The following is a 13,956-nucleotide window of genomic DNA, read 5'->3' on the forward strand; positions in this document are numbered from 1 at the left end:
GGGCCCAGCGGCTGCGGCGCTGCCTTTCCAGGTCACGGCACTCTCTCCTCGTGAAATATTGATGGCCCCGGCACCACTGCTGCCGGCCGCAGGGCCCCACGGCGCACGCACCGCTCGCTGCGGCACGGCTGGACGGACACACCGACGTTACACTCAGCAATGCCACCCCGTTGTCACGCCTGCAGCACCTTGCACACCCACTGCTTGCACGACAGGCTCACGGTGGGGCGTAATGCGACCCACAAGCTGTGAGGACAGTGAGTGTGCGCGCAGCCTGACCCACTTCCAGCCAGCCCCGGGGACACACCGGCACAGGCGCACTGTGTGTGTACGGGTGGATGGACACACAGTGCCCACCCCCAGGCTGGGGTGTCTCTGGCTGGGTGTTCCCATCTAGTAACCCTGTGCAGGTCTTCCCTACACATGTGTGCACATCTGTATGTGTGGCTCTGGGGTTGTTTCCATCCAGGTGTCCCCCCCTAAGTGTCCCCACGTGGGTGTCCCTGTGTGGTCCTTTTCCAGGTGTGGAAAGGGCACTGTCCCTCTCCAGCCATCCATACCAAATGTCTCTGTGCCTGTCCCCATGCAGGTGTGCTGTTTTCTCACTGCCCCCCTGCAGGTGTCCCTTTGTGGCCATTTCTCCAGGTGCTCCCCAGTGTCCCCCCAGCAAGCAGAGTGAGGGGCACAGCCCTGTCCTGACCCCATAAGGGATAAGGAAGGTTTCAGCCTATCCCCGAGGCTGACGTGGGCACAGCAGACACGCCGGGGTGCCCCCATCTCCAGTAGGTTAGTGGGACACCCCCTGACACAGCACCACAGACGGGTTTGGGGGGCCGAGGGAAGCACACAGCTGGCCCAGAGCCTCCAGTTTATTGGTACGATGGGAAGGGGAGTCCGAAGGGAGGGCTCAGGCGGTGCCCGTGCCCTGCTGCATGCGCTTCAGGAGCTCCTCGTCCTGCAGCGACAGCTCCGTCAGCTTCTTGCCCATCCGCTCGTGCACATCCAGGTACTTGGCCACGCAGCGGTCCAGGCACACGCTCTCGCCTTTCGACAGCTCCGCCTCCTTGTAGTGTGGGGGCACGCACTTGAGGTGACACGCCTGCGTCATCCTGAGGGACAACACCGTCACCCCACGGCTCTGCCCGGCACCCCCCACCCCCGGCACCCGCACAGCCCCCGCACAGCCCCCACCCGCGACACCCACGCGCCTCTCGCTCTCCCAGCCCCTCCCTGTCCCGGGCACTACCCCCAGGCCCCGGCCCGTCCCGTCAGGCCGCGCACCGGTTGTACATGTCGGCCATCATGTCCACCTCCAGCTCTGCCGCCAGCTGCTGTGCCCGCAGCGGGTCCATGTCGCTCCCGCACCGCGCTCCCGCAGGATGCACGTGGGACGCGCTTCCGCCCACACGCTCAGGCGCTCCGCCCCGCCGCCGCTCTCGGTCAATAGGAGACGGGTGGGGGCGGGACAACGGCTCGTTCTCAGCGCTGATGGGACGTGGGGAGCGGTGCGGAGCGGGGTGGGCGGGGGCAGGCGATGGAGGGCAGGGATGGATCGGGGCCGGCCCGGCCCACGCGTGACCTCCGCGTGTCCCCGTGGGTCTGCCCTCACGGCTCTGCCCCCTCGTGTCTGTGTCTGCTACGGGTCTATGGCCCCGTGTCCCTCTATGTCAATGTGTCCCCTATGTCCCCCCACAGATCAGGGCACTCTGTGTTCCCTTTGTCACCCTTCTCTCCCATATATGTGTCCCCCGTGTCCCCTCGTGTCCCACGCATCACCCATCTCCTCCATGTGCCGTGTCTCCGTGCCCACTCGTGACCCTCATATCCCCCCGATATCGCCTCCACGTCCCCCCATGTCCTCACGTGCACGCGTCCCCCCGTGTCCGTGTCCCTGTGTCCCCGTTCCATCCCGCAGTCCCCGCTATCCCCAGGCCCCGCCCGGCCTCCTCTCCCCCCCGTCCCGTCCCGTCCCCTCCCCGCTGTGCCCCTCTCCGGCCCCCGACCCGCCCCGTCGGCGCTGACTGAAGGCGGCACCTGCGGCGGTCACACGGCCGCGGGGAGAGCGGAGAGCGGTGAGCCGGGATATGGGGCGCCGGGGGGCTGGGGGGGACGTCGGGGGTTTGGGGTGAGAAACGAGGATAGGACGGGATGGAGGGGGGTCGGGGTTGGGGGTAGGGAGTGAGTTGTGGAGTTGGGACTGAGCTGGAGGAGCTGGGAGGGGGCAGGAGGAAAACATGAATGGGGAATGGGTTGGGTTGGGGTGTGCAGGGGGGAGGGAGGGGTTTGGGGACAGGAGTGGGGGGTGGGGGTTGGGTCGAGGTGGATGGGAAGGGATAAATAATGGGGATGGGATGGGGACTGGGAGCTGTGTTGGGGCCGATGGGGTGGGCGGGCAGGAGGAACGCTGAGGGACAGAAGTGCAATGGGATTGCATGGGGTGGAAGGCACGGTGGATACTTCAGTGACAACCCTGCAGCCCACAGTAGGAGCATGGAGTCCACAACAACCGATGGAGCCCCAACCCCAAATGACACTGCCCTGGGTGACCTCACACAGACATCAACAGGGCCCACAGAGGGGATGGTGGGGGGGGACAGCGGGGAAAGTGCAGCACAGGAAGGGCAGGGGGAGGCTGGGGGGGATGAAGGGGGCGCTGGGGGGGAGAGTGCAGGGGATACGAGGATTGGGGGCGAGGTAGAAGCAGAGAAGAACTGTGGGAGTGAGGCTAAGGGGGAGGCAGTAGGGGATGCTGTGAGTGAGGTCAGCATGGCAGGAGATGCTGGGAGTGAGGCTAAGGGGGAGGATGCAAGGGATGCTGTGGGTGAAGCTAAAGGGGAGGCTGCAAAGGATGCTGAGAGTGAGGCTAAGGGGGACACTGTAAAGGATGCTGTGAGTGAGGCTAAGGGGGAGGCTGCAAAAGATGCTGTGAGTGAGGCTAAGGGGGACACTGTAGAGGATGCTGTGAGTGAGGCTAAGGGGGAAGCTGCAAAGGATGCTGTGAGTGAGGCTAAGGGGGAAGCTGCAAAGGATGCTGTGAGTGAGGCTAAGGCAGCAGGGGATGCTGTCAAAGAGCCCACAGCAGGGCAGGCTGCAGAGCACGAGGCTGAAGGGCAAACCAGAGGCAGTGCAGTGCCACAGGAGGATGCTGAGCTGGGGCCCAGGCCAGTGGCAGCAGGCAGCAGCCAAGGCCGGCAGGTGAGAGGAGGCACGGCTGGGGTGGCATTGCCAGGGGCTGGGTACTGGGTGGCACTGGTGGGGTGGGGGTGGTGGCACAAGGGACAGGTTGTGGCTGTGGGGTGCAGGGTGGTGGTAGCAGGTTGGATGGCAGCAGTGAGGTGGTGGTACGGCTGTGCAGCCATCATGCCTGTGCCCATAGGAGCCCACCTGGCTGCAGGATGAGGATGATGAGCTGTGGCCTGAGTTCCCCCCCTGCTCACCCACGGAGGAGGCCACCAGCCCCACCAGCCCTACCACCCCTCTCTCCCCTACCTCCCCCGTGTCTCCCACGTTCCCCATGTCTCCCACATCTCCCTCATCTCCTGTGTCCCCCACATCCCCCACAGGTAAGAGCTACATTGGGCAGGGCCCTGAAATGAGCACAGGGATCCCCTTCCAGGGCAGGGGAGGCGGGAGGGGGCCTGGGATGAGGAATGGGGGGTGAGGTGGGTCCTCTCCCAAGCTCTCTTACAGATCCCCATACACTCTGTAGAGTCCCTCTGTTCCCAGTCCCAGCTGCCCTATTTGGGACCCCCTGCAGTTCCCCCAGGCACTATGGCTGCCCCAGGGGGGTAGCTCTATGCTGGGTGCCCCTTCTTGTCCTACTGACTCCTCTGCTCTCCCCTGCGGCTGGTAGCACTGAGAGCTCAGGTGGCAGTGAGAGGTGAGAAAAGAAGAACAGCCAGCACCAGGGCTGCCTCATAGCCCTGCCCCACTGCTGGCATCCCCATACCCTGTTCTCATAGGTGATATCCACAGTGGTGACCCTATCCCTGCTCACAGCCATCACCCTTGTGTTCTACAGTGGTGTGTCTGCAATGGGGCCACGCAGCCGGGTGCCCCCTAGGGTGGCAGCTGTGGGGCGGCCACGAATGAGCAGCCGGGCACATGGGCGCAGCGCCATCCTGGAGAAGTTTGGGGGGTGAGTGGGGCCTGGGGAGGTCAGGGTGCGATGAGGACAGCTGGGGGCATGGGGCAGTGGGGGGACATTGCCCACTGGTGAGTCCCTGGGGGGATACGCACCAGTGGGTGACACTGGGTTGGCCACAGGGCAGCCACAGGCCCAGCTCCACACCTGAAGCGCGTGGGGGCCACAGGCTCAGTGAAGGCCATGCTGCTGGAGTGGTGCCGTGCCAGGACACGTGGCTACCAGGTGAGTACTGGGGGACTGGGGGTGGCAGAGTGCCAGCAGCATCCTGATCCACTCCTCCACCACCCCCCTCCCTTCCCACCCACACAGCACGTGGACATCCAGAACTTCTCGGGGAGCTGGAGCAGCGGCCTGGCCTTCTGTGCTTTGGTCCACAACTTCTTCCCCGACGCCTTTGACTATGGCAGCCTGGAGCCCCAGGACCGCCGGCATAACTTCACCCTGGCCTTCACCACTGCAGAGTGAGTGTGATTCTGTCCCCATCCCCATGTCCACCTCTGGGGCAGCCCTGGTGATGCTGGTCCTGCAGGGAGCGTGTTGACTGTGCCCAGCTGCTGGAGGTGGATGACATGCTGCGGCTGGCGGTGCCGGACTCCAAGTGCATCTACACTTACGTGCAGGAGCTGTACCGCAGCTTGGTGGCCAAGGGGCTAGTGAAAACCAAGAAGCGCTGAGGCCCCCCCAGCCCCGTTCCCCACTTTGTCCCTCACCCCTTAGGAATAAAGGTTTGCAGTGCCGTGCTGTGATGCCTTGTCTTTCGCAGGGACAGCATAATGCAGAGGGGTCACAGGCATGAGGTAGGAGCTTTATGTACAGGGCAGGGGGCACTGAGGTGAGGGCTCAGGGCCTGGAGGTGTCGGGACGCGGCTCAGCATAGCGACGGGTGTGCTCCTGTGCCTGGTGCAGGAAGGACTCGGGCCTCTCGCTCAGCTCACGGGCCAGCTCAGGGCGCAGCACCCGCTCGGTGTCAGGGTTATCGAGCAGCAGCAGCAGGTCCTGCAGCACTGCGGGACACGGGGGGAGCATCAGTGAGGGTGCTTGCCATGTTCCCCACCCCAGCCCCTAGCACCTACCGTGTGTGGCGCAGGTGACGGGCTCCCAGCTCTCGGGAGAAGTGAGGGGCTGGCACACAGCGCCGTCAGGGCTCACACCGGGGTGGTGGATGCTGGTGAGAAGCGTGACACGGGGCGGCTCAAAGGGGTGATGTGGGGAGAAGGCCAGCTCGAAGCGAAAAGCACCCGTGTTGTAGGGGGGATTGTTCTGCAGCGGCAATGAGAGTGCTTCAGCCTCCAGCTGCCCTACAGGGGCACAGCCCCCTGACTGCCCTGCCCCATGCCCTCCCAGGGTGAGTCCCACCATGTCCCACTCCCACCCTTCATGGTGCCTCCTAGGGAAGTTTGCCCCAGCAAGGACTCTCTCCATGTCCCCAGGGCCTCCCTGTACCCCCATGACCCCTGGGACCTCCCTGTGCCCCTCCCATACCCCTTCCCCTAAGGAACCCCCCCAAGACCCTTCCTATACCCCCCGTGCCCCAGCCCCCTCGTGCCCACAGGCAGCAGCAGTCCCCTCCAGCGCAGCACGTCGCGGTCCACCAAGTGCAGGTCGCGGACCCCTCCCCAGCGCCGAACCTCCTCCAGCTCCTGTGGGAGAGGACCGGTCAGGGAACGGGGACTCAGCGAGGACACGCCTCCAGGATCAGCCCTGGGGCGGAGCAGCCCACGGTCCCCCCCGAAATGGGCCGTATCAACCAGCGGATCACGCCCCGAAACGGGCGGTCTCACGGTTCGGGACGCACCGCCTCGCCGTGCGGTCCCCGTCGGGGAAACGAAAACGAAACGGCCGCACAGATCCCCGTGGGATGCTGCGCGCCCCGCTGCTGCCATCCATTCTCCTCCGCACGGCGCCACCCGCACCCCCCGCCCCGAGTAGTGCCACCCCGCACCCCGGCACCGCATCCCCGCACTCCGACACCCGCACGGCCCCGCTGTCCCGGTCCGGCCCCGCAGGCTGGGTGCCCATAGCGGGGTGTCCCCCCCCCCGACCCCGCGCCCTACGCACCATAGCGAGCCGCCTGTTCATGGCCACTGATGTCCGGTGCCCGGTGCCGCCGCTGCTGGATGGGACACCCCGGGGCTGCCCTGTCCGGGTGGGGCGGGGCAAGATGCTGAGGCCCCTCCCCGAGAGGGTGGGTGGGTGGATGGGGCGGGTTGGGTGCTGAAGGCCGGGGAGTTGGGGGGGTTAGGTCCGCCTGCGTGGGGCGGGACCGTATGGTGCAGGGAGCTGCGCTGCAGCCGGGTGCCCCCGCCAAGCCTGGCCCCACGCACTTCCCTGCTGATTTACGGGAAGCCGCTATGGCCTCCCGCCCTCCTTAATCTTTAACCACACAGGCCTGGGGCCGTCCAGTTCCCCCCTGCGGCCGGCCGGACACTTGGGGAGCGGACCAGACGGGCGTCAGGTGGGCACGGGATGCTGCCCTTCCATCACACAGGGCGGGTGGGGGTGTCGCGCAGGTGCTGACAGTGTGTGGTTTGTGGGCTTGGGGAACGGGGTGCTGGGTGCTAAGGGCTGTTGTGCTAAGGGGGGAGCACCGGGTGTCCGCTTAATACTTTGACCAATGCTTGCCCACCAGGTTGCTCACCATGAAGCTCTGCCTGCTGCTGGCGTGCCTGGTGGCCACGGCCACTGTCAGCCCGGTAAGCGTGGCACAGGGATGTGGACTCCCTGCAGCCAGGTGCCCCCTTCCCACCCTCACCGTGTCCCCACGCCCAGGTGTCCATGCTGGAGACCACTCCTTCTGGAACGATGAAGCCAGTCAGACCACATCCAACACAGATGGTGTTCCCACGTCCCACTACAAGCCCACCAGGGGACGTGGGGACACCAACCCAGCCTGTGCTCAGCTCCAATGCCAGCTCCAGGGAGGAACCCAGCCTGGATGCCGTGTTGGAGGCCTTGCAGCCTTTGGGCCCTGCGGAATTTGTGGCATCACCTGAGGATCCTGGCACAGCTGCCAATGGGAGCATGGCCACCCCTGAGCCTGGGACCACCACGGGTCCCCCCAGCACCCCTCCAGGCACAAGCACCCCACCATGCCCTGGGGACGAGGAGCCGGCCGAGACCTGCAGAGCACCAACAAGGGAGCAGAAGGAGGAGGTGGCAGAAGCGCTGGGCACCTTTGCCCTACGCTTCTACCAGCACATGGCAGAGTCTGCCAAACCCAACACGAACCTGCTCTTCTCCCCCCTCAACATCGCCCTGGGGCTGTCACATCTGCTGCTGGGTGAGGGGCTCCCCGTGGTGCAGCCCACACACCCCGGCCCTCCCAGCTGCCAGGTCCCTCTGAGCCTCACCGTTGCCCCCAGGTGCCCGCGGTGAGACCCAGCAGCGCCTGGCTGCCATCCTGGGATACCGGCCAGGGTTGGCCTGCGTGCATGGTGCCCTGCGGCAGCTCACCAACGTGTCAGGGCTGCACTCCGCCACAGAGATCTTCCACCATCCAGGTAAGACAGACACTGGCAGGGAGGAACAGTGGGGTGGGCAAGGGGGTGACATTATCCGTGCTACCATGCAGACCTGCACCTCCGACCCCGCTTCTTGAATGAGTCATGGCTCTTCTATGAGGCCCAGCCACAGGAGCTGAGTGGTAACGAGAGCCTGGACTTGCAGCGCATCAATGAGTGGGTGCACAAGGCCACACGTGGGCTTGTGCCCCAGCTGCTGTCCCAGCTGCCTGATGAGCCTCGCCTGGTGCTTCTCAGTGCAGTCCACTTCCAGGGTATGGCACGATTCCCAGGGTCTATCCAGAATCTGCTCTGAGATCCACCTTGGGATCTACCAACCTTCATTCCTCCATCCCTTGGTGGCTCTCAGCCCCACAACACCCCACCCCATGGGCACCGTGTCCCTGCAGCCCGGTGGCAAAAGCCCTTCAAGACCAAGCATACGGTGCTGCTGCCCTTCATGCGCCATGGGCACCTGCCAGTGGATGTGCTCACCATGACCAGCAAGAAGTACCCTGTGGCCTCCTTCATTGACTCCCGCCTGCAGGTGCAGGTACTGCATCCCTGTGCTTGTGGAACATGATGTCATGGCGTGATGTCACTACTGTGGCATGGAAGGGATGTGCCAGGTGGTGACATCATCCCTGGAGCACTGATGGGAAGCCAGGCTATGGCATCGCTCCCATGGCACTGAATGAGGATGCCAGGCTATGATGTCACACTGCAGGTGGGGCGGCTGGAGCTGAGTGGGGGGCTGAGCCTGGTGGTACTGGTGCCACGAGGACCCCCAGAGGCACTGGGGGCTGTGGAGCGAGCGTTGGACCCCCCCACCTTCCTGGCACTGCTGCAGCGGGCAGCCAACACCCCCATGCGCCCTACTACTGTAGCCCTGCCACGCCTGCACCTCGACCTCGCCATGGATGTGGTGGCCAATGTTCATGACATGGGTAAGGCATCCCCCCTACCTCTGCCTGTGCTGGAGCAATGTCACCTCCTGCACATAAGGTGACTTTGCTCCCTGCAGTAGGTCCCCTGCACCTTTGCCTTGCAATTTCAATGCTCCCAGTGATACCAGTGCCCCACATGTTTCTAGTGTTTTCACATATCTGTGTCCATTGGTTCTCTGTTGGCCCCCATGTCCCTCCATGTCCCCTACGTCTTATTTAATCCCCTGCTGTTTGCCATTCCCCCCTTGCTCCTGGTGTCCTTTGGTTTCCCCTTGTTCCCTATGCTCCCCATCCCCTGCTGTTTCCATGCCATGGCAATGGCACTGAGGCTGATTGCTGCAGACTTTGGGCTGTTCCTGGATGCGGAGCTGTGTGGGCTGGCACAGGGCCCAGCAGTGGCAGTGGATGCAGTGCAACACCGGGCTGTGCTGACGCTGGACGAGAAAGGTGTGGAGGCAGCGGGTGCCATGGCCATCTCGGTGGCCCGCATGGCTCTGCAGCTGGAGGCTTTACAGCCCTTCCTCTTCGTGCTCTGGGATGAAGGCAATAGCATCCCCCTCTTCATGGGACGCCTTAGTGACCCCCAGGCCTGATGCCCAACCCCTCCTTCCTCACCTCCATTTCTTCCCTCCCTCCTTCTCTTGTCCCTATCTGTCTTCTCTTATTACCCCTTCCACCTCTCTCCCCCTCTTCCCATTCCTCCCTCCTTGCTCCCCTATATCTTCTCTCCCTTTCCTCCCTCTTCACCCCATCTTTCCCTCTTCCAACAACCCTCCAGCCACATCCTTCTTTTCTTCCTCCTCCCTCCCACATCTCCCAAATCCCCTGCCCCCATTGGGTCCCAAAATAGCTCCTGTGCCTCTCTTTTCCCCCTTCAGCTCTGGGCCTGAGGCCCCAATAAAAGCTCTGAGTCACTAACTGGCTCCTGTTGGAAGGGGATCACTACTGCTGCTGGTGAGACAGGTGCCATCCCCCCGGCGCTGCCACATCCCCCTGGCACTGCAAGGTGACACATGACAGCTTCCTACAAAAAGCTTTTATTCTGCTAGAAAAGCTGCCCGCAGCCTCTGTGCTGGTGACGGGCCCCATGCCCCCACCCCAGCGGGTGACACAGGCTGGCATGGGGTGCTTCCACTGAAGAGCAAAGTGGGGAGGGCCCATGTCAGTAGTCCAGTGCCAGGTGCCTGCCAGGGTAGGTGTCGCCGTGGTGTCCCTGCCGTGCTGCTCAGTCCCAGCCGTTCTCCTTCACCATGTGTGACATCTCGATGATGAACTTCCCCTCCTTGTACTTCTGGCTGCTCTCGAATGCCTGCTCCTGTGGGGACAGCAGCCTGAGCCCCCAGGGCCCAGGTCACAGGACACACACGCCATGGATTTGGAGTCCCAAGGCAACCGTTGTGGGTTTGGGGTGCCCACACGGTGGGCTGCAGCAGGGTTTTGGGTAACCCAGTGGGATTTGTGGTGCCGTGGGCTCAGAGTGCCTATATCATGTCTTTGGGACGCCCAGACCAAGGGATTGGGGTGCCAGGGTGATGCCCACCCCCATGTTGGGGGTGCCAGGGGCACTCACGTATTTCCAGCCCAGCGTGGTTTTGCAGCTCTCGCAGAAGATGTCAGCCACAGAGTGGAGCCCAGTGAGCAGCAGGCGCTGTTCAGCCGGGCCGCAGCCCACATTAACCCTGCAGCAGACAGGGTGCTGTGGGCACGGCTGGGGATGTTCCTTCAACCTTCTCCAGGACGAGCAGCCCTGGGTGGGTGAGAGATTATCCCATCCCCCCCCTCCCAGCATCCCGTCCACCACCGCAGTACTCACACCGAGTTGAACAGGTAGGCACGGCCATGGCTGCCCTGGAAGGACTGCAGGGACACAGCGTGACTCAACCCAGCGTCCCCTGTGCCACCCTCACCCCCTCCTCCATCACCACCACGCCACCGTGGGGAGGCACTGTCTGCTATGGAGATGCCGTGGGGAGTATGGGCACAGGGACACCTGGCACTGGGGACACCACGGAGGGGACACTGCAGGGGGGATGCTGTGGAGGGGACGCTGTGGAGGGGACAGCATGAAGGGGACTATGCAGAGAGAGGACAGACACCACTGCCCTGGGGGGACTCTCACTGTTTCCCAGGGACACGGCAGAGGGGACGATGGCCACCCCAGGGCCCCGGGGAGGTAACGCGGGCGCAGAGGGGGCACCTTGGAGATGAGCTCCTCGTGCCTGGCCAGGTGTGCACGGCAATGTACGCAGCTGTAGGTGCGGTGGGAGCGCGGTAAGTAGCTGTGGAAGGTCCGGGGAGGCAGACGAGCGGCGGCGGGGACCCGGTGGCGGCGGGCGGGGGGCACGGCGGGCGGCAGCGCCCCGGGGGGTCGCGGGGGTGCGGGGGGCATGGTGCAGCCCCCGCACAGCCGCTCGCAGGGGAAGAAGCAGCGCAGCAGCGTGCTGACAGCCGTCGTCCCCCCGGGTGAGAAGCGGGCGGTGAGGGGGGGCGGCCTGCGAAGGGTTAATGGGGATGGGGTGAGGAGGGGGCAGCGCTGTGCCCCGCAGCACCGCCCTACCCCCCCCACTCCCCCCGTCCCCGGTGCCTCTGAGCTCACCGCCTGCCGTGCTCCCCAATGCCGCTGTCCCCGGTGCCGGGGCGGGGCGGGGGCAGCAGACGGAGGTGGGGGGGAAGGGAGGGGAGAGCCGCGGTACGGGCACTGCATCACGGCGCCGTGACTCACTGCGCGACGTCACCGCACGGCGGCGACACGGCACCGATACGGCACCGACACGGCACCGATATGGCACCGATACGGTACCGACACGGCACAGATACGGCACCGATACGGTACCGATATGGCACCGACACGGCACCGCCAACACGGGCAGAGCTGAGGCCGCTCTGCCGGCTCCGTGCGCTTCCGAGCGGCCCCCGGGGCAGGAGGGGAGCGTGGGTCCCGTTGTGCCCGCGGCACACAGCGGGGCCGGGAGCGGTGAAACGGGGAGAGGCTGCGGGTGCGGCCCCCGATAGGAGCTGTACGGTGAGATACAGGCAGCACCGGGGGGCTGCCCGCAGAACCGGGCCCGGACTGCATCTCCCAGCACGCCCCATCCCGGTGATGGAGCGGGCTGCGCTACCACCTCAGTTCCGTCGCGTCCTGTGACGTAAGACGGCCCTGCTGCAGTCCGGGCTCCGTCCCGTGCTGCCCCGTCCCGTTCCCGGGGTCCAGCCGTGCCGCACTGCGCGGTGCGGTCGGGCCGGGCCATGGCGGATGATGGCGGCGATGAGAAGAAGCAGGTGGCAAAGTTCGAGCTGGAGCGGGAGACCGAGCTGCGCTTCGAAGTGGAGGCCTCGCAGACGGTGCAGATGGAGCTGCTGACCGGCATGGCCGAGGTGTTCGGCACCGAGCTGACCCGCAACAAGAAGTTCACGTTCGATGCCGGTGCCAAGGTGGCCGTGTTCACGTGGCACGGCTGCACCGTGCAGCTCAGCGGGCGCACCGAGGTGGCCTATGTCTCCAAGGACACCCCCATGCTGCTCTACCTCAACACACACACGGCCCTGGAGCAGATGAGGCGGCAGGCGGAGCGCGAGGACGAGCGGGGACCCCGCGTCATGGTGGTGGGCCCCACCGACGTGGGCAAGTCCACCGTGTGCCGCCTGCTGCTCAACTACGCCGTGCGCCTCGGCCGCCGGCCCACCTTCGTGGAGCTGGACGTGGGGCAGGGCTCCGTGTCCATCCCCGGCACCATGGGAGCCCTGTACATCGAGCGGCCGGCTGACGTGGAGGAGGGCTTCTCCCTGCAGGCCCCGCTGGTTTATCACTTTGGCTCCACCACACCCGGCACCAACATCAAGCTGTACAACAAGGTGAGTGTGTGGAGTCCCTGCTGTGTCACCTTGTGCTTGGCCCTGCTTGGAGCTCCAGGGTGTCTTGCCCGCCCCTGTGAGTCAGGGGTTGCCTATTGTATAAAACCGTGGTGCGATGCACCAACAAAAGCACGAAGGGTAAAAAGCTGGTCCAAATCCCCAGCGTCCTTCTCTGTCTGCAGTTTGGTGATGGTTAGGAGCCCCTATTTGGCTGAAGGTTGCCCTCAGCCACACGCTTGCCCTCGTCCTGTCTGTGCAACATTGGGATCAGCTCTGCTGATGTGGTCAAGCAGCCTTTAGTGCACGTAATGCACTTTATGGGCAGCTTCAGCACCAAATGCGGTTGCTGCCCCTCTGGGGCTATTAACTGGGAGGTGGGCAAGGAAGGATTTCAGCTCAAGTGACTGCCTGTGGCCCAGGCATTGCTTCTACCTCTTAGCACTAAATAAACCCACTGAGTGAGTTAGGAGCATTGCCTCTGATTGCTGTATCGCTAAGAATGGGACAGGTCCTCATCACATGGCCTCCAGCTGTGTGGATGCCTTGTGGGAATGGAAACATCCCTCTCAATCCCACATGCTTTATCCTCGTGTCCCAATATCTGCCTGCAGATCACATCCCGCCTGGCTGACGTCTTCAACCAGCGATGTGAAGTGAACCGTCGTGCGTCGGTCAGCGGCTGCGTCATCAACACATGCGGCTGGGTGAAAGGCTCTGGTTACCAGGCGCTGGTTCACGCTGCTTCGGCTTTTGAGGTAGATGTGGTGGTGGTGCTGGACCAGGAGCGGCTCTACAACGAGCTTAAGAGGGACCTGCCCCACTTTGTGCGCACTGTGCTGCTCCCCAAATCCGGTGGGGTGGTGGAGCGCTCCAAGGACTTCAGGCGGGAGTGCCGAGATGATCGCATCAGGGAGTATTTCTATGGCTTCCGGGGCTGCTTCTACCCCCACGCTTTCGATGTCAAGTTCTCTGATGTTAAGATCTACAAGGTGGGGGCTCCCACCATCCCCGACTCCTGCCTGCCGCTGGGCATGTCGCAGGAGGACAACCAGCTGAAGCTGGTGCCGGTGACTCCGGGTCGGGACATGGTGCATCACCTGCTGAGCGTCAGCATGGCCGACAGCCCCGACGACAACATCTCGGAGACCAGCGTGGCCGGCTTCATCGTGGTCACCGGGGTGGACCTGGAGCGCCAGGTGTTCACCGTGCTGTCTCCTGCCCCTCGCCCGCTGCCCAAGAACTTCCTGCTCATTATGGATATCCGCTTCATGGACCTCAAGTAGCTCCAGCAGGGATGGGGCAGGGGGGGACGTGCGGGATGGCCATGTGTGTCCTTGTACCACTTCTCATTGCCCAGCAGCTTCCATGCGCTGTGTTAGTGTGGGCACAGCTGGAGCAGGAGGCCATATGTTGTTTTTATATCCTTTTGTAACATTTGTTATTAAATTCATGTCTCTTTGGCTCTGTGCTGCTTGTTGCCTAGGCTGTAGGATGGAGGGATGGGCCCCTG

At 64.0% G+C, this 13,956-nt stretch overlaps 6 protein-coding genes across 9 annotated transcripts; 3 read left to right on the top strand and 3 right to left on the bottom strand.

Moving 5' to 3' along the window:
* Positions 1-820: 820 nt before the first annotated feature.
* Positions 821-1,420, bottom strand: TIMM10 (translocase of inner mitochondrial membrane 10). Its single transcript, XM_015863663.1, has 2 exons — positions 1,282-1,420; positions 821-1,109 (listed from the first exon to the last, which is right to left on the bottom strand). The coding sequence occupies exons 1-2, from the start codon at positions 1,350-1,352 to the stop codon at positions 908-910; spliced, it is 273 nt and encodes a 90-aa protein (XP_015719149.1). The 5' UTR covers positions 1,353-1,420; the 3' UTR covers positions 821-907.
* An 81-nt stretch (positions 1,421-1,501) lies between these two features.
* On the top strand, positions 1,502-4,888 carry SMTNL1 (smoothelin like 1). Of its 4 annotated transcripts, none has more exons than XM_015863654.2 (8): positions 1,502-2,072; positions 2,477-3,195; positions 3,377-3,563; positions 3,847-3,880; positions 4,022-4,138; positions 4,267-4,369; positions 4,457-4,608; positions 4,677-4,888. In XM_015863654.2, exons 2-8 carry the CDS (start codon positions 2,491-2,493, stop codon positions 4,819-4,821), a joined length of 1,443 nt encoding a protein of 480 aa, XP_015719140.1. In that variant the 5' UTR covers positions 1,502-2,072; positions 2,477-2,490; the 3' UTR covers positions 4,822-4,888. The 4 variants fall into 4 exon arrangements, with proteins under 4 accessions (XP_015719140.1, XP_015719141.1, XP_015719139.1 ...); XM_015863655.2 differs by having other exon boundaries at positions 2,484-3,195; XM_015863653.2 differs by lacking the exon at positions 1,502-2,072 and having other exon boundaries at positions 2,356-2,803; positions 2,948-3,195.
* Positions 4,886-6,338, bottom strand: LOC107314453 (ubiquitin-conjugating enzyme E2 L5-like). The gene is made up of 4 exons (XM_015863662.1): positions 6,206-6,338; positions 5,698-5,787; positions 5,221-5,407; positions 4,886-5,151 (listed from the first exon to the last, which is right to left on the bottom strand). Exons 1-4 carry the CDS (start codon positions 6,224-6,226, stop codon positions 4,988-4,990), a joined length of 462 nt encoding a protein of 153 aa, XP_015719148.1. The 5' UTR covers positions 6,227-6,338; the 3' UTR covers positions 4,886-4,987.
* A 66-nt stretch (positions 6,339-6,404) lies between these two features.
* On the top strand, positions 6,405-9,512 carry SERPING1 (serpin family G member 1). Its single transcript, XM_015863656.2, has 8 exons — positions 6,405-6,602; positions 6,777-6,840; positions 6,917-7,427; positions 7,510-7,647; positions 7,719-7,922; positions 8,058-8,200; positions 8,375-8,594; positions 8,937-9,512. Exons 2-8 carry the CDS (start codon positions 6,787-6,789, stop codon positions 9,185-9,187), a joined length of 1,521 nt encoding a protein of 506 aa, XP_015719142.1. The 5' UTR covers positions 6,405-6,602; positions 6,777-6,786; the 3' UTR covers positions 9,188-9,512.
* A 103-nt stretch (positions 9,513-9,615) lies between these two features.
* YPEL4 (yippee like 4) lies at positions 9,616-11,408 on the bottom strand. The gene is made up of 4 exons (XM_015863660.2): positions 10,792-11,408; positions 10,408-10,451; positions 10,165-10,273; positions 9,616-9,909 (listed from the first exon to the last, which is right to left on the bottom strand). The coding sequence occupies exons 1-4, from the start codon at positions 11,296-11,298 to the stop codon at positions 9,820-9,822; spliced, it is 750 nt and encodes a 249-aa protein (XP_015719146.1). The 5' UTR covers positions 11,299-11,408; the 3' UTR covers positions 9,616-9,819.
* A 316-nt stretch (positions 11,409-11,724) lies between these two features.
* On the top strand, positions 11,725-13,908 carry CLP1 (cleavage factor polyribonucleotide kinase subunit 1). The gene is made up of 2 exons (XM_015863658.2): positions 11,725-12,446; positions 13,058-13,908. Exons 1-2 carry the CDS (start codon positions 11,841-11,843, stop codon positions 13,727-13,729), a joined length of 1,278 nt encoding a protein of 425 aa, XP_015719144.1. The 5' UTR covers positions 11,725-11,840; the 3' UTR covers positions 13,730-13,908.
* The last annotated feature ends 48 nt before the right edge of the window (positions 13,909-13,956 follow it).

Source organism: Coturnix japonica, chromosome 5 (assembly GCF_001577835.2).
Source record: "Coturnix japonica isolate 7356 chromosome 5, Coturnix japonica 2.1, whole genome shotgun sequence".
Taxonomy (NCBI): Eukaryota; Metazoa; Chordata; class Aves; order Galliformes; family Phasianidae; genus Coturnix; species Coturnix japonica.